Genomic DNA, 16,853 nt, shown 5'->3' on the forward strand with positions numbered 1-16,853 from the left:
GCAATGGAAATTACAGTTATTTACTGGAAGAGGATTTTTAGTATTTTACTGGGTGATATACAGTGAATAACTGTACAAATGTCTTAAATTTAATTAAAATTGTATGCACGCACATCTACGTTTGGGTAAGACGTTTTATTTTTTTATTTTTTTTATTTTTTTATCATGTCCCTTTTCCTGTATATTAAGTATGAAGTTGTCTCTTACCAAGACCCCTGATTGCTCAGTTTGACCAGGAGATCAGCTTTAAGAAGAATTCAGGTTCTTGTGTTTGAAGATAAATCTGAGGGCAGAAGAGGTTGAATTCAATCTCTACTAGTTAGAATTTTATAATTTACAGAAGCTCATGAAGTTATTACAACTGAGAGCTGCTGAAAAGAAACCTTGGACAAGACTTTGTTTTCCTGTGTTAATGATTAGTATAGGCTGCTGTGGCATTACCGGGGGGCCTTTACTGTTTGTAACCACCAAAGGCAAGGCATACTTGCACTTCAAACAGGCACATCCTCAAAAGGTTTATACAAGCCCACAAAAAAACTGATCTGTCCCGTGTGGCCTGTTTAAAGAGGGAGTTGACCTCTTTGCATTTGAAGAAAGCCCCTTGTCTCACATATCAGGTGACCCTTAAGGATCACCTTAATAGTTATTAATGCAAATCACACTGACATCCGTCATCATCAGCAATCACCTTTTCCCAAAGGATGCTGTAAAAAAAACACCCTGGACAGAGCAGGCCGCCGGTCCATCACAGGGATGAAAAACACATAGACACCTATTACTACATACATAGTCTCTAACCTATAGAGAGAACTACGTTTCAATAGTAGCCTCAGATGTGTGTTTTGAAGATTTAATGTCTTTCTCCTGACCTCTGTGTGCACATGGACATTGTTTATCTACTGTAATTTGTTTATAAATCATTATACACAGCGGGGTTCAAAAGTCTGAGTCCTGCTGTATATTTGCAAAATTTGTTTCTCTCCGTACTGAACCACCTGACATGCTTTAACTGTCTTTGGATAATTGGAAGAAAGCCATCTGTGTTACATAACAGAGCACCACACTTGATTTTTGTATTATTCTCTCACTTCTATGATTTACCACGTGTTTGATGTCACCGCAATGATTTAAATGGCAAAGAAGGAAAGAGAGAAAATAGAGGAATACAAATAAGATCTCTGGTTTCAAGTTTCTCGTGGTATTTGTGAGAGTAAATAGGAGTCTAGTAAAGGTTAATGACTTTGCCTCTGACAATATGAATGGTGAGGGAGTTAACATACCATATGTTATGGGGTGGACACTTTGATGTAAAATGCTTGTTCACACTTTTCTCACCCCAATTGGAACCCAACCCCTGGCGCTGTCTGCGTCGTATTCAAGACATAGTTCATGCAAAAGATAAGGCCACAAAGGTCCAGATCTCAGTAAAGCTTCCCTGCTTCTTAAACCTGCATACGACCGAGGATGTACACTCACTTAAAGTTTTGACAAAGGCAAAAGGTGGCTTCCTGCACTGACCATAAAGTTAACAAAAATAAAAGTGGACCAACTACCCCTTTTCCTAGAAGCTGTACAACTGATTTAGTGTCCCATTACTCAAATGGACACAGTCATACAAATGGGCTCAGACAGTAAACACACATGCACATGTGGTTTCAACTAGACCTTGCTCAGTTGGGTGGTCATTTATAGCAGGTTGCCCCTGATTCTTAAAACAATAACAATCAACAGGAGGCAGCTCACTCTAAATCACAGCTGCACAATGACAAGCACAAATATATAAGAAGCGTGTAACAAAATTCGTTCACTGGATTACTGGAGCAGGCAGGTGATGTAGGGAGGCCACAGCGTCAGGGAAGAGGCTGTTTTGTTGAATGGCGAAATAAATCCCCACAGTTTGAGCATGGACCAGTCATGGAACTGAGTGTGAACTAAGAAGGGGTTGGTACAATAGAAGCCAGCTTTCCCAGGTGCTGCAATCACAACTTTTTGTTAACTCAGTAGTTCCCAGCCTGTGGGCTACGAAGGTATTGAAGGTGGGCTGATTAATCATTTGCAAAACAATACAATTTTGGTTGTATTAAGATCTATCACTGTGATAAGGCAATGATTTTTTTTATATTCTTGCCTGAACACATCGTATAATTATTTACTATTTCAGTCTGATTGTGCACTAAAAGATTACATCCATGGCAAAAACTGGAGTATCAAAATGGTTGGTTGGTTAGCAACATGAAGATTTAAAAGGAAAGAGAGCCAAGAGACAGATGTTGAATAGACAAGTGATCTCTCCCCAAACAAAGAAAAAAGAAAAAGCTTCCAACATGTTTCCCCTGCTTTCAGTTCAGTCCTGAATGTTCAGTCGTTAATAAAAAGTGCTCGGAGAAGGCATTATTGGCCTCTATATTGTTAAGGGGTTGGATGTGGGCCGCCAACATTTTTGAGATTTCCAAGTGTGCCACGAGTTGAAAAAGGTTGGGAACAGCAGTGTTAACCAATTGAAAATCCCAGACTTTGGTGTTCAGTCATTGCATAAAAAACCCGCCAGATTACCCAGCTCCTCCAGTTGAATTTGTTGAGATCAGACTGCGCCAATTTTCACTGGCAAAGCCCATGATATTGAAATGTTACACCCGTTTTTTAAGCGGCTGTCACTTTCAGTTTAATCACACCCTTGATCTTGTTCTAGCACATGGCACTGAAGTGGAACATTCAATAGTCTTTCAACAGAATCCTCTTTTATCGGAACATTGCTAAATAACTTTTGAATTCCTATTACTGGATTACATGCCATTGGTCATAAATTCCCACACTAGATGTCTATCTGATAGTGCTGTAGCTAAATTTAGGGATAAATGCTTATAACTTACTTTAAGTCTTCTCAATTATTACCTGTATGACACTTTCATACCTGTACAGACACATGCCAAACCAAACATATAATGAAAACAATACAGAAATATATACTTTTAAGTTCTCTTATTTCAGTCTAGCATCAAACAATGCAAGCAAATGGAATTATATTTCATATTTATATGCTGACTCTGGCTGCAAATCCAACCTCAGTCCTAAATCAAAGTCATTGCATCTTGATTAAACACAATTAGAAGGACAGTGTCATCTCTGAAAGTCACAGCACAGAGTAATAATGTTATAGTGCAACATAAATCACAAAAAGTGCATGAATTTCTTTTCTTCAAAAACAACGAATTTGGCTGTAAAAGGTTAAATTTGTAGGATTGAGGGCAACTGGGCTTAGTTGAAGACGTTTCTTCAGTTCGGACTGAGTGGTGGGAGACTTGGGTAAACTTTTCTTGGATGACCTGGGGAAAGTTTTTGGATGACCATGACTTGGATGATTGAGAATCTTTTGCAGACATGTTGTGTGGGAGAAACAACAGAGCAATTCAGCTCTAAGCACCTTCAACAACAGCATCTTGATAGGATTTGGGAACGGTATGTTGTTCACCCTACCTTCCCTCCACTATCACCCACATAGATGTTCCACCCACCATAACTCACAGTATTGCGTATGTTTAGTATTTATGTCTGTCATCTGAACTAAACTAAACCAACAGCTCTAGATTACAGTGAAGATAGAAGGCTCTCCGTACCCTCCGTTTCAAAGAAAAACCAAAATATTAAGAACCATTACCTTTGGCTTGGTGAGTGTCTCTGGTATGCAACAGTGATTGACTGGCTCAAGGTATGTTTGTGTTGACAGAAAATTTAGCCCTGGGAGTCAGTGTCCAAATAGTCTGTGTGGAATTAAAGTGGGAAAAATATTGTTTTTTATTTAATGTTACTTGGATAAATGACATTGGTGAATTAATGACTTGTTTGTCTTTGCTATGCTTCTTTCCAAGGGCAAAGACAGTGATGAACAGCCAGAGCTGACAGTGGACATTGGGGAGCCACACACAGAGGCCCTGGAGGAGCCTGTGGACAAAGGTGGTGATTTGGTTTACTCCCTCAACGACAGGCCGCCATGGTACCTCTGTATTCTGCTCGGCTTCCAGGTAAAGTGATGGAACTGGAAAGCACTTCTGAAAACTTTCTATGAATTGATGATTTTTGGCCTCTACAGAGATGAAGAATGTGAAGCTTTTAAGCTAAACAGCTAAATGCTCGTCCACATCCAACAGACTCGAGGCAACATTAGCATTCACCTGATGGATGTTATCCCAACAGCCAGTTTAGCTCTGTTTTGACTCCAGTGGCTTCTCAGCTAGTTGCTGCTGTTTTGTGCCGAACAGGTCGCAAACAGCAGGTTCATCAAATCTTGTTCAGTCTGCTGCTGCTGGAAACAAGATTGTCACCCTGGTGGTCTAGGGGTTAGGTGCCAACTATGAATCCCAATGTCCCCTGAGAAGTACATCATTCTCTATCTCTTTCTCCCTCAGTTACTGTCACTTCTTTACTGAAGCTATCCAAGCACCTGTAGGAACTTGTAGGAAATCTGTAACCGATTATAATTCCCAAAAAGGTCATATTTTCTATAATATTTACATGATTTCTCACTTTGTGGTGACCTAAACTATTTTTTTGTCTTTATACCATTTAAGTTTATGATCTTGCATTTATAGCAGGTAGGCAGTATATATAGTATGACTTAAAAAAAATATTGGCAAAGAGGAAGAACACAATACTTGCTTGAAGGATCAATTCATTGCAGATTTGAGGCTTTTCATGGGATTTGTTGGCCTCCAAGACGTTCTTTTGGGAACTGCACCAATCTGTCTTTGACTGTCTGTCGTTTTCATGGATCTGTATTACTTTTCTGAGTAATTTGTCTTTCTTGATGTTGCTTCAATACAAAAGAACGGCAATAAATAAATCAATTGGTTTATTTATTGCACTTCCAAGGTCGGACTTGGAAAAAATTCAGCCATGGACTTAACTCCTGGGACCAGCCCGCAAGAATGACAGGTAGATAAGAGGCTTATAGAGCCGGTATAAACTTCCAAAACTTTATGGATGTTTTGACAGTCCACCGGCCGATGTGCACAAGCCTGTGCTTTGGTCTTCATTCTCAGGACACCATTAGTCCACTATATCTTTACATAGATGCTATTTTATTGTTTAAAATAATATCTGAGTTTAGCTCTTCTAGCTGCTCTCTGGTCCTCAGGACTGGACTGTTCCAGCGGCTTGGATCATGAAAGCTAAAAGCTGCCTCATCAAAAGTTTCAGTCCTACAGTTTGGAGCAGCGAACAGACTCGTAACAGAGTGGCCATACTGATTCATACACTGTAAGCATGTGAGAAGTACATGCCACTGCATGGCACACAAAGTGCTTTAAAAACACATTAAAGAATCTAAACATCAATATGGAAAATAACAGACACCAAATGTAAAGTATTTAAAACAGGTCTAATGCGTTCTCTCCCTCTGGTCCTGGTAAGCATTCGGGCTGCCTAGTTTCTGAATCAGCTGTAGCTGATTTATAAGATTTTGGCATGAAACAGATAGACCAGACAGACCGGAGGGTCACACCAGTCAGGCCTGCTCAATGTAAAAGCTTACATCAGTATTTCTGCATCACTGGAGAGAGAGAAAAGGTCGCACCTTGGTAATATTTTTGAGGAGATATAAGGTATATTGAGAGGCAAACTTCACATGAGGCTTAAAGTCCACATCTGAGTCAAAGACCACACCAAGGTTTTATGCTTGTTTGCTTGAGATTCTATCAGTCTGAGATGAATATGAATTTGAAGGAGATGACACAAGAATTTGTAAGCAGCCTTCTTCCCGGAGGAATATCCTCCCAGTTTCCTCTGTCATGAAACTGACCTTAGACATTTCCCCTGACTTATGGGAGTTGTAGGTTTGAGAATAACCCCATAAATCTGGCATACCTATCAACATCTGTCTTCCATTTTTATTTTTTTTTCCCTTTGTCCAGATTCTTTTGCATCATGGCAATCCCCACCACCAACACCCCCTCCCACCCACTCAACACACACATGCATGCACCTGGGTAGAGTGTGCTGGACAGTTAATCCTCGCAGTTGAATCCTGTCTCCCAGAAATTATGTTTCTATACAATTAAACCACAACCGAAAATACAGGACATGTAGGAACCATAATTGCAACCACATTATGTCTACTAATAACATTTGACAAGTTACAAATGCGTTTATACTGATGCATATACATAATATTTGTTTTATTGATATTTGTTTTCCATCAAAATAGAATATTGCAGTATAATATGCACATGTAGTGACTGTAGCATTATTACATTTTATGTTAGGTTTTTTTATTTTATGTCGTGTTTAGACTCAGCGCACCTCAGGCGCAACAAAAAAATATAGCAAAAAATACATTGCCTCTGATAAACTGCAGTACTGTGTATGTGATGCTGCAATGACGAAATATTGCGCAAACTATGTTTTGTATAGCCTGTGCTTTTTAAATAGGACCATAGAAGTGATGGATATCTGTGACAGAAGGTCGTTTCAGCCGGCCAACTTTTGGGACTTGTCAGAAAACTAAGTAAAGGTTTATGCTCTGCACTCGTCATACAGGGAGTGGACACCGTACACCGATCATAAATAAATACTACCTTAAAGAGGCTTATAATGCTCAGTCTTGTTGAGACTGTTCCAGGCATTTATTCAATGACAGGTAAACATTAGTTTTCACTTCTTCAAACTGAGCAAAGCCTTAACCATAGACGTAAAACATGATATGAATTATTTCTGTGATGTCATTTTGAACAGCTTTGGAAGGCACTGACGAACAATGTTGATTTAGGAGTTGATGACAGACGACCTGTTTGCTCATTTGGAAGAATTATTGGTGTGTGAATGAGCCGTATGTGTGTCCAGATTTATGTCAGGCCATATCTGTGATCAGATTGCAGTGTAAAATGTCTCAGCTGGCAGCTGGTGTGATATGTCATGATCCTAGGTACCAAGTACAGCACTATCACAGCTGCCCAAGCTCCTGCTGCTGAGCAGCGCAGGACAGCCTCTTTCATCACAATATAATAGAATATAATAGAAACGCACTGATGTAGCGGTGTCCTGAATGCTTAAGACATATCGTGTAATCGCAACATCCCCAGTTTGATTCTGACCTGGGATGTTTTCCATCTTACCATGTTTCCTTTTCTCCACTGTTGCAGTTAATAAATGTTAAAATGTAGGGTTTGAATTTTGACTTCACTGATTTGTAATCAGTTTTGTTTTAATTGATGAGAAAACTTTCACCCACTTGACTTTTTTTTTACCAGAAAGTCAGATTTTGGGTGATATTGTGCTGGATGGTTTTCAAAACAGGAAGTGTGCAACAGGTTCATTTACAGTATTCTGTACGTGGTAAAAGAGACATCATTTTTAGTTCGCTTACAGTAACTCAGACTCATATCAGCTATAATGCCCCCTCATTATAGCATCTTATTTTCCCACTAGTCCTTATTGTGGAACATCTCATTTGCACTAGAGATCATTAGAGGTTAATGTCTATATTTGGAAAAACACATGTCACATAAAGACTAGCGATGGTCAGAAGAAGCTGCTTCTCAGTCCCTGAATCTATTCCCTCTCTCTCCTGCCTCTGCAGCATTACATCCTCGCTTTCGGCGGCATCATTGCGATCCCACTCATCCTGGCCGAGCCGCTCTGCATAAAGGACAACAACGCCGCCAAGAGCCAGCTCATCTCCACCATATTCCTGGTGTCGGGATTATGCACGCTGATGCAGACGGCCATCGGCACCAGGTAAGTTCTCAAGTTGTCTCTCACGCTCCTGTGAACCGGAAGTAGCAGGCCACTCAGAGATATCAAGTTTCCACACACTCACACACACACATGAGATTTAACAGCTTCCATTTCTGTAACCCTCTGTGGAATGGCATTTGTGTGTGTGTGTGTGTGTGTGTGTGTGTGTGTGTGTGCGCGTGTGTGTGTGTGTGCGTGTGTGTGTGTGTGTGTGCGTGTGTGTGTGTGTGCGTGTGTGTGTGCGTGTGTGTGTGCGTACACGTTCACACTTTAAGTGCTGTCAGCCAGGTTTAAGATTTACAGCAGGTACAAACTGAGGAACTGCCTTGCTTAAGAATGTTCACAAGATAGAGGAAACTACCATATGTTCCCCGGCAACATCCCTTCAAAACTTGCCCTACATATGCTGCCTCTGCAGAGGTCCTTTCATAAAGTCCAGACACAAGCAGCCTCTGAGCTGTGTTTGCAACAGCCTGAAGTTGCAGCTTAGCTCAGAGGCCGCTGCCTTGGTTCGTGTGGAGTTTAATTGTGAGTCAGTTTCTCTGTCGGGCTCTACGTGGCGCTGACAGTGGAAATGAGATTCCTTCAGCACAAGTTGTGAAATACTTAAAGCCTTATGCTCTCCAACGCTTATGCAGCTTAATTTGTGGTTTTCCTTTTTTTTAATGACAATCCTGGGAGCTGCTTGGCTCTTTGAGAGGAAAATCCACGTGAAGCTGATGTATCCATGTGTGTGCTGTACCACAGTGCAGCTGCCTCCCACACATACAGCACTGTACAATACAGCACAGAGCTCCACACACCTTTGCGGCCCCCTCAGCCCTGCTCTAACAGTAAGCCTGAGCAAATAGCTAATGCTTTTGTTTGAGTTCTCCGCCTACACAGTTTGGAAAAAGCTTAAAGGGACGCAAAATGGGATCCCAGAAAACACTTTGACACTGAATAATAAGTGAGTTCATCTTTATTTTTGTTGAACCTTTTCAGAACTGTGGTGTGAAGTGGTCTTTGAAGCAAGACAATAAAAAGATGAAAAGCACAAAGGCGCACAAGACAGAAGTGCATAGAAATACGCTGCAAAAGCAAAGAAAATAATACAAACAGGCATAAGCCAGAGTAAAAACACATGTTTTATATTAAGATGTTCCAACCTTTCCAAAAGTTTAAGTTGAAAATGTACAGATTTTAGTCCATAAAAGCAACAAGCCATACATTATGTTGTGAAATCTCTGCATGATGTTCAGGGGCGGACAGTAACGAAGCACATTTACTTGAGTTCTGTCCTTCATATCTGTACTTTACTTAATTGATAATCGATTACTGCACTTATTGTTTTTTAAACCTATGACCTTTATTCGTTACCTCGAAGCAGAGCTTTTTAGTTGGAATTAATTTTTCTTTTCTTTTGAAAATGTGATAGACCAAACGCTCTTTTCCTCACGGCAGAAAAATCCAATCCCAGTCAACTCCTACGCGGTCAGTCATGTTGAAACAGCTCAGTTTGAACTTGGCATTGTCCTAACGATGGCTACGTTAGATAAACATGAGCCGGAAGATTCTTCGCCACACCATCATGATCTTATCTTCCAGGTCCATGATGGAGGTTTCTTCCCTTTTTAAATGGTTGCTCTGATAACCAAGATCAAATGTCTCCACTGCCAACAAAAATAAGAAAAAGTGACAATGACTCCTTGTGTTGATTCATACAGGTTGTACAGTGAGTCAGTAGGTTGCTTCAGAGTCATTGGGCTCTGTAAATGTGGAACAATACATCACTGAGTAACAAGAAGTAATATTTGACCAGGAGTATCTACACTTTGACTCAAGTAATGCAGTTGTGTTCTTTGTCTCAGACCCACATCATCAGAGGTGGACAGTTTATAAAAACTATTGTAGTACTATTGAAATTCAGCCTCTGTGTCACAACTTAAGTTGAGAAATCTGAGCTGGTTTGAAATGAGATGCCTCTTTTACCACCACTTGTGAAATCCTTGCCAAGATAAGTTTTCAAAAATCATTTGCATTTGTCATGGGATTCATTTTAACGCCCATAAAAGCACTTTTGCTTTCCTCACTGTGCCGACAGTCTGTGAGAAAAGCTCATTAAAATTCTCAGCTCTTCTTCCAGGCTTGCTTTAAGCAGATCCAGGTCATCCTATTCTTCAGAGACCCGATATCATTACTTCCAGTGACCTCTGACCTTTTAACCTTTCTGCCTTACTGACTTAAAGGTTACCAATCCTCCAGGGTGGGACCTTCAGTTTCATCACGCCGACTCTGGCCATTCTCGCTCTGCCCAAGTGGCAGTGTCCAGCTCCGAAAGCACCGGGGATCCTGTCCACGCCGCTGCAGAACAGTACCAGCCCGCTGCAGATGGAAGATTCTGATGAGGTCTGGATGTCACGAATGCGTGAGGTGTGTAAAATATTCACTGGAGTCAGCAGACGATTCGCATGACCTCACGTGCCCTGGCAGGGAATCCAATCGGTCACCTTCACAGTGCTAACAGATTTAAGGGGAACGATGAGAACCGTGTATAATCCTGTCACACCTTAATGTCTGTATGCCGATAGAAACAGCCTTCTTAATCTATACATGTGTACATCCAAAGAACCGCACAAAATTTACAGACTTAAGAGATTTACTTATTTTAGGTAACGTAAAACAAGACTGAAAAGAGCGTTGCAGAAATGCAGAAATTTGCAGTAAAAAGATTCAAATTCAAAGAAATGTATTCCAAAGCTAGGATTTTCACAAACGTTTAGGTCGAGCACTTTGATAAAAAAGGCCGAAACCGAAGAAAAAGTTTGGTAAAGTATGTAAATTGTGTTGCATGCAAAAACCTTTCAAAATGGGTAAAACAAGACCCAACAAGTGTCAAATTTGGGTAAAACCTTTAAATTTGGGTAAAGAAAACCCCACAAATTTGTTCAAATGCCAAAATTTAGGGTAAACACAAAGAATATTGGGTAAGAGTTAATAGAATAGGTCAAACTAAATCAGAAAGTGTGTTAAAATGCAGAAATTTAAGGTCAGAACAGCCCTAACGCATAAGTCATTCAACAAATTTGAGGTTTTTGTTTAAAGAAACGATCATCATTACATGCTCCTGCTCATGCTCATACTCAGCACCACACACCATTTTCAAAGTCAGCCTTAACTTTGATCTCATTTACACACCTTTAAGGTTTCGTACCTGCATCCTGCAGGGTCTGATGCTATCACTCTGACTTAATCTAAAAAAAAAAACACAGACAGACAGACATCTAAACACTTGCCAGATTAATCAGAACCATCTCTGTGGTGGTTTCCTTGGAAGTACACACGTGCACACACACACACACACACACACACACACACACACACACACACACACACACACACACACACACACACAGACTGACAAGGTTAACACAATACCAGCCCTGCAGTCGCACCTGGTTATAGATAATCCAAAGACTCTTTAGTCAGTAAGAAATCATTATTTCTTGAGAATAAAAATCAATGCAGCCGTTTTCATCATATAGGACGTTGCATTCCTGTGATATAGTAGGTTCAGTGGGATTTATGTGACCTTCTGGAATGACTTTGACTCAACATTTGGAATTTCATAAATTATCTTCAGCCAAGAGTTTAGGTATTTTGCACCCCCATATATCTCCTTGTCGGCAGGGTTTTGTGCAAGATTTTCTTTCCCCAGATGTATGTTTCAGAAGGGAGTCTCCTAAAGGGGAACTGATCATACAATTACTACACCTTTACTAGCTCTCAGTAGGGAACATTGGTGAAGTGCTATTGGGTGTGTTTTCACTATTTTCACATGCACAGACTTACAGCCATATAGTGTAAATGACATGACATGTTTCTTTTTTTATGTTTACTTCACACTCATCGTGTATGCATGCATATATGCAGAAGTCAGTGATGTCTTGCTTCACTCAGCCACACACATAGTCATACTGGGTGGGGGATCTGTTCAACTACAGTGTGATCTGAGCCTTGGTTGGAAAAGCTCAAAGTAAATGAAATGCCACCTCCAGGAACACCACTGGTGTGATATATGATGCACAGTTGAGTACCAGACACCTAGCACAAGCACTGATATTATGTCCCTCTTGTCTTGCCATCCACAGATCCAGGGAGCCATACTGGTGTCCTCCCTGCTCCAGATCATCCTGGGCTTTTCCGGGCTGGTGGGCCTCGTGCTCAAATTTATCGGTCCTCTAGCTATCGCTCCCACCATCAACCTCATTGGCCTGTCGCTGTTCATTGAGGCTGGAAAGAAGTGTGGCGGTCACTGGGGAATAGCTGCTCTGTGAGTGGAGTGATGTTTTACAACACTATGATGTATTACACAACAAAGAGGAACATGTTGTAACAGTGAGGGATTTATCGTATGTGCAGTCTGTCTAGCTCCTGGATAATCCAAAAATGGGCAAAGAGGTGTGGCATGTGTGGTGCGTGCAGAGGCAAGCATATGTTCCCATTAGCATCATTAGAGCAGCTATTTGTCTTGCACGAAGGCTAACCCACGGCCGAGAGGTCACATTCAGCGTGAAGCCGAGCAGACAGCTAGCAGCTAGCCAACTTTGATGGCACCCATTCGTCATTCAAAGTGGCTATGCCCTCAATTATCCATAACTTTAAGCCTTGTAATGGCTAAATTAATAAATTGTATAAGAATTATAATTTTTTTATATGAAAAAATGCCCATGGCAGAAAATACTAAAGAAAACTCTGAGTAGTGAAATTCATCGCATTGCTTCAAGACACACTACATCGTTGGTTCACACCTGATCGACAAAATTCTCAACGATCAATTACCAATCATCGATTAATCCTGCCCATCCCTAATCTCAATACAAATATACTTAAAAGAAAAGGTAGCTTGAAGATAAAATCAAAACCAACGCAAGAGAAACAGGGGACCTAAGAGAAACTGAGTAAAACCAGGAAGTGTGTTAGAGGGTGAACGTTGACAGAAGGCAACCTCAGACTGAACTCAAAGCAAAGTCTTGAAGTTAGATTTAAACTTGTCAGTGGTGGGACAGGATTTAATGTACGACAGGAGACTAGTCTAGAGCCCGGGGGCAGCAACAGAGAAAAATGCAGTCACCCTTGGTTTTAAGGTGTGAGTGGAAACTTGTTGTGAAGATGACCTCGGTGACCCTTCATAAACAAAGTAGTAAATTTTGAGTCAGTATTTCACTGGTAATGTGTTGTTGTGATGATGTGTGTGTTTTGAGCCCATTCATAGTCGATAAAGGGCGGGATATGGGGCAGCCCCACACACAGGGAATAAGAGTAATCCATCTGAAAGGTGATAAATGCACAGATGACTGATTCTAGGTCCCTCTGAGAAAAACACTTAATTTGGCTTCGGTTCTGAGCTGATGAGGCTTCAAATTGTTTTTTTTTAACCTCATTGTGTGAATTTGTAGTTAGGGGAGGGAAGGTTGTAATGTTTAGTTTGTGTTGTGATTGTTTCAAAGAGGGACTTTATGGTCATTTCCCATACAGAAATATAATATGTGACAAATATGTCCCTATATCAAGAGTGATGTAGCCTCAGGGGATATATTATTATCACATATATACATCCTCTGGATATATGAAGATATAAGTTTATAACATAAAGACCTATTATATATTAAAAGATATCCGTATGAAGATTTTTTTATCACAAATGACATGTTGCAAACATAGAATATATATTTAATTCATACATGCAAGTTTATTAAAACAACATATATATAAAAATTCTATATGCTTATATATGAATTTCTTAGTAAAATGTATGTATGTATTCCCATTCTGGGAAAGTGGTGAGAGACCTTTGGACCCTAGTGTATATAATATCAACATGTGTTGACAGGCTTTGGGATGGATATATATGTATATCGTAATAATATAATCGTAATTACATAAACATACACATTTGTATGGGCTAAACTTATATGTCAATTTATGAATTTATTACAATTTCTAATAGATTTCATTTTTTTCAGTTTTTACATATGTGCTTTTATTTTACATATAAATATATCCAGTATATTGCATAGTTATATAGTGGAGCTGTTGAACTGTATCACATTATACTGAGTGGTGTCTCCAGTATTTAGTCTGTCCCAAATGATAGGGTGGACAAAATACTACGGGTATGTTTACCTAACTGTACGTCTGTCCTATGGCTTCAGCAGATTAGGAGAGATGAAATTGCAAGACTTGATTGATATGATAAGACTAATGTGGCTACATTAGTGAAAAAGCAACTTCAGATTTTAAAATTGCAAATGCAGTTATGCAAGATAAGACACTTGAACACATGGGAAATGAATAACATTCCCAGACAAATGAGTCTTGCCCAGTTTCTCCACCTTGTCGGTCCTCGCCAATAAAATGTAATTGTCATGTTTCTACGCTGCGTTCATTCACTATGTCTTTGCCTGTTTTCCTCTTCTCTTTGTTTCTTTATCAAAGCACTGATGTCCACTATCTAAATCCACCTAATCTCTGTGATGACTGCTAATGGACCTCACCGCTCCACATTAGCTCTCCTTTCATTTACATTTGCCCCTGCCCTGTCCAGACCCATGAAACCTGTCTTCATTATCCCACTGCCATCTCCAGATAATGCAGACTAAAGCCATTACACAGAGTGATCCTTGTGGGTTTTAAAAGGTTAAGCACATCCACATCCTGGTGCCGTATATGGATGGTAATCAGTCATATCCCTCTTAGCTCTCCCGCCCCGCGCTGCAGGGGAGCTCGGAGGTCCGGGAGGTTCAGAGTCTCCCAGCATGAGACAGTCGTGAAGGAAGGATAAAACCCGTGATATCAAATCAGCATCTTCTGCATCTCTCTCCTCTGTCTGTGTCCTGCTCTTTCACACAAGAGTGATTAAGTTTTCTTGGAATTTTTTGTCCTGGCACATATTTGTCATTCCGAACATCAGACTATGGAAGATGCTGAGACTGATTTTGCTGATTTTGCTGCTTCTGCGTTCATTAGTTTAACATGGATCAGTGTTTCAGCTACAGCGTACATGTTTAAATTGGATTTGAATGACTTGCTCGTAATGTGGGACACAGCACAGTGGAGCTGAGAGAACTCATTCCTCTCTCTGAAATAGAATAAGCCTGTTTTTATTTTTTTTTTATGTCCAGTAACTTCGACCTTTCCAAGTTTTCAGCAGGCTGCAGACTTTCCCACTAAAATGACCTGCACCACGGGGACCTGCATCTTAAACCTCGAGTAGTATTTCATGCACAGCGTGCAGTGTTTTCACTCACAGCGTGAAGCGTTTCATATGCAGCACGAAATGTCACTCAAAGGCAGGGAACTGTGTATTTTAGAATCTCATAATGGCCACCTTCACCACACCATTACTTACCCTTAATCCCTTCATGATGACAAGTATCATATAGGCCTGTCTCATGTGTAAAATTACATGTTTTCACTTGTTGTGATGTGATATGATGTGTGGAAGCATGCTGAGGGGCCTTCGCAGGAACGACTGTGTGTGACGCATTTTGTCCTGTCTTCTGTTTTTCCCACAGCACGGTCGGCCTGATCCTCCTGTTCTCCCAATATCTCAGCAAAGTCGACGTCCCCATGATCGCATACAAGGATAAGAAGTGGAAGGTTTTCCAGTATCCGCTCTTTAAGCTGTTCTCTGTAAGTTGCCAATACGATTCTCCTTGGTTTTATATCATGGAGAAAATGATCCCTGGCCCATAAAACCTGTTTATAACCTCCTTACTTTTACTTTTTACACTCATAGACAGACACACACACACACACACAGATACAAATGTAAAAAACTAAAAACAATGTTACCACCAGTTTTACTGTCCTCAAACTATCTTTTTTATATATACTATATAACCTCTTTGCTTTGTTTCAAAACTATACATTTTAATGAGAATTCAGTATCAAACCAAAGTCTGTCCACTATGCAAGATAGATAGATAGATAGATAGATAGATAGATAGTGCTATAAAGTCCTTACGATGACTGACGATGTAGATCTTTCAGACATGTTTCATTTGTATCTATTAAAAATGACCGAATGAAAGATAAAACATTTGATTACAGTGAGCTAGATGATTGTTTTATATTCTGAACAAATGCAGCTACATTTTCAGTTAAATGAAAACATAGTCAACTTAGTTGAAATAATGTGTACTGACACTGTTTAGATAGAAAGGCAAGTGATGGGCCACCCCAGTAACTCACCAGGTAGAGCACGTATTACCAAAAAAATACTTTTGTTTAAATGAATGGCAAATTATCCATGGAGCCGGCATGTACATCTAGTTTTTAAAAAAAACGAGTCGGTCTGAGAAAATAGTTTGTTTGACCTTTCACAGTGGGTAACATCGCATTGTCACGGAGGCCTGGAAGAGGAAATACTACTCATGTGGAGAAGTCCGTGTGTAGCGCTGACAAGAAGAACATTTTATGAAGATATTTCACACACACGCAGCCCCATTTGTAAACCCTTCAACTACAGCTCTCTTGTGTTCACGGCCCCCACCTGTCAGGTAGTGATCGCCTGTGGTGATCATAGAGTTTTTACATGTGTTTTATTTAACTAACGTTCGTGCAGTTGCATACCTTGTCAGTGTGAGAGCCGAGCAGTACAACAACAGTCCTCTGCTGGTCGCTGTCAATCAGATGGAAACTCGGCGGACACATGCTGTTTTTACACGCAAAGGTTATACATTATTTACACTGCCAACAGAGATCTGTATATTTTTGCACTGAAGATGCAAAATATACGTCGTCACTGTATAAGACTGACCTTTCTCCGTTCATAAACAGGACATTGTCCTTTCTCTTCAGCAACAGCCAAAATAAATACCTTTCGCTCTGAAGCTCCTGGGCGGGAATTTTTATAACTTCCTTCAGTGTTGACTGATGTCGAGGAAAGACAGCATTCTAATGAAATACTGACTCAATAAATAAAGGTTAAAAAGAATGACAAGAACATCAAACTCAACAGAAGAGGCCTCTTCAGTGACCTCTGAGCCACTTTGGCCTCAGGGTTCAGTCTCTGGAATGTTTCACATACGGCAGGTCTATGCATTTTGACAGAATGAGTCATATGTTGTGACAGCCAGCAA

At 40.3% G+C, this 16,853-nt stretch overlaps 1 protein-coding gene across 1 annotated transcript in view; it reads left to right on the top strand.

Annotated features, from left to right (window-relative positions):
• Window positions 1-16,853, top strand: part of si:dkey-106n21.1 (solute carrier family 23 member 1) — a 45,541-nt gene that overhangs the window by 11,871 nt on the left and 16,817 nt on the right. Inside the window, exons 2-6 of the mRNA XM_056388399.1 lie at window positions 3,867-4,019; window positions 7,571-7,728; window positions 9,957-10,140; window positions 11,859-12,040; window positions 15,285-15,402. Coding sequence (XP_056244374.1) covers window positions 3,867-4,019; window positions 7,571-7,728; window positions 9,957-10,140; window positions 11,859-12,040; window positions 15,285-15,402 — 795 coding nt within the window. The remainder of the gene's footprint in view (window positions 1-3,866; window positions 4,020-7,570; window positions 7,729-9,956; window positions 10,141-11,858; window positions 12,041-15,284; window positions 15,403-16,853) is intronic.

This window comes from Seriola aureovittata, chromosome 10, assembly GCF_021018895.1.
Source record: "Seriola aureovittata isolate HTS-2021-v1 ecotype China chromosome 10, ASM2101889v1, whole genome shotgun sequence".
In the NCBI taxonomy this organism is placed as follows: Eukaryota; Metazoa; Chordata; class Actinopteri; order Carangiformes; family Carangidae; genus Seriola; species Seriola aureovittata.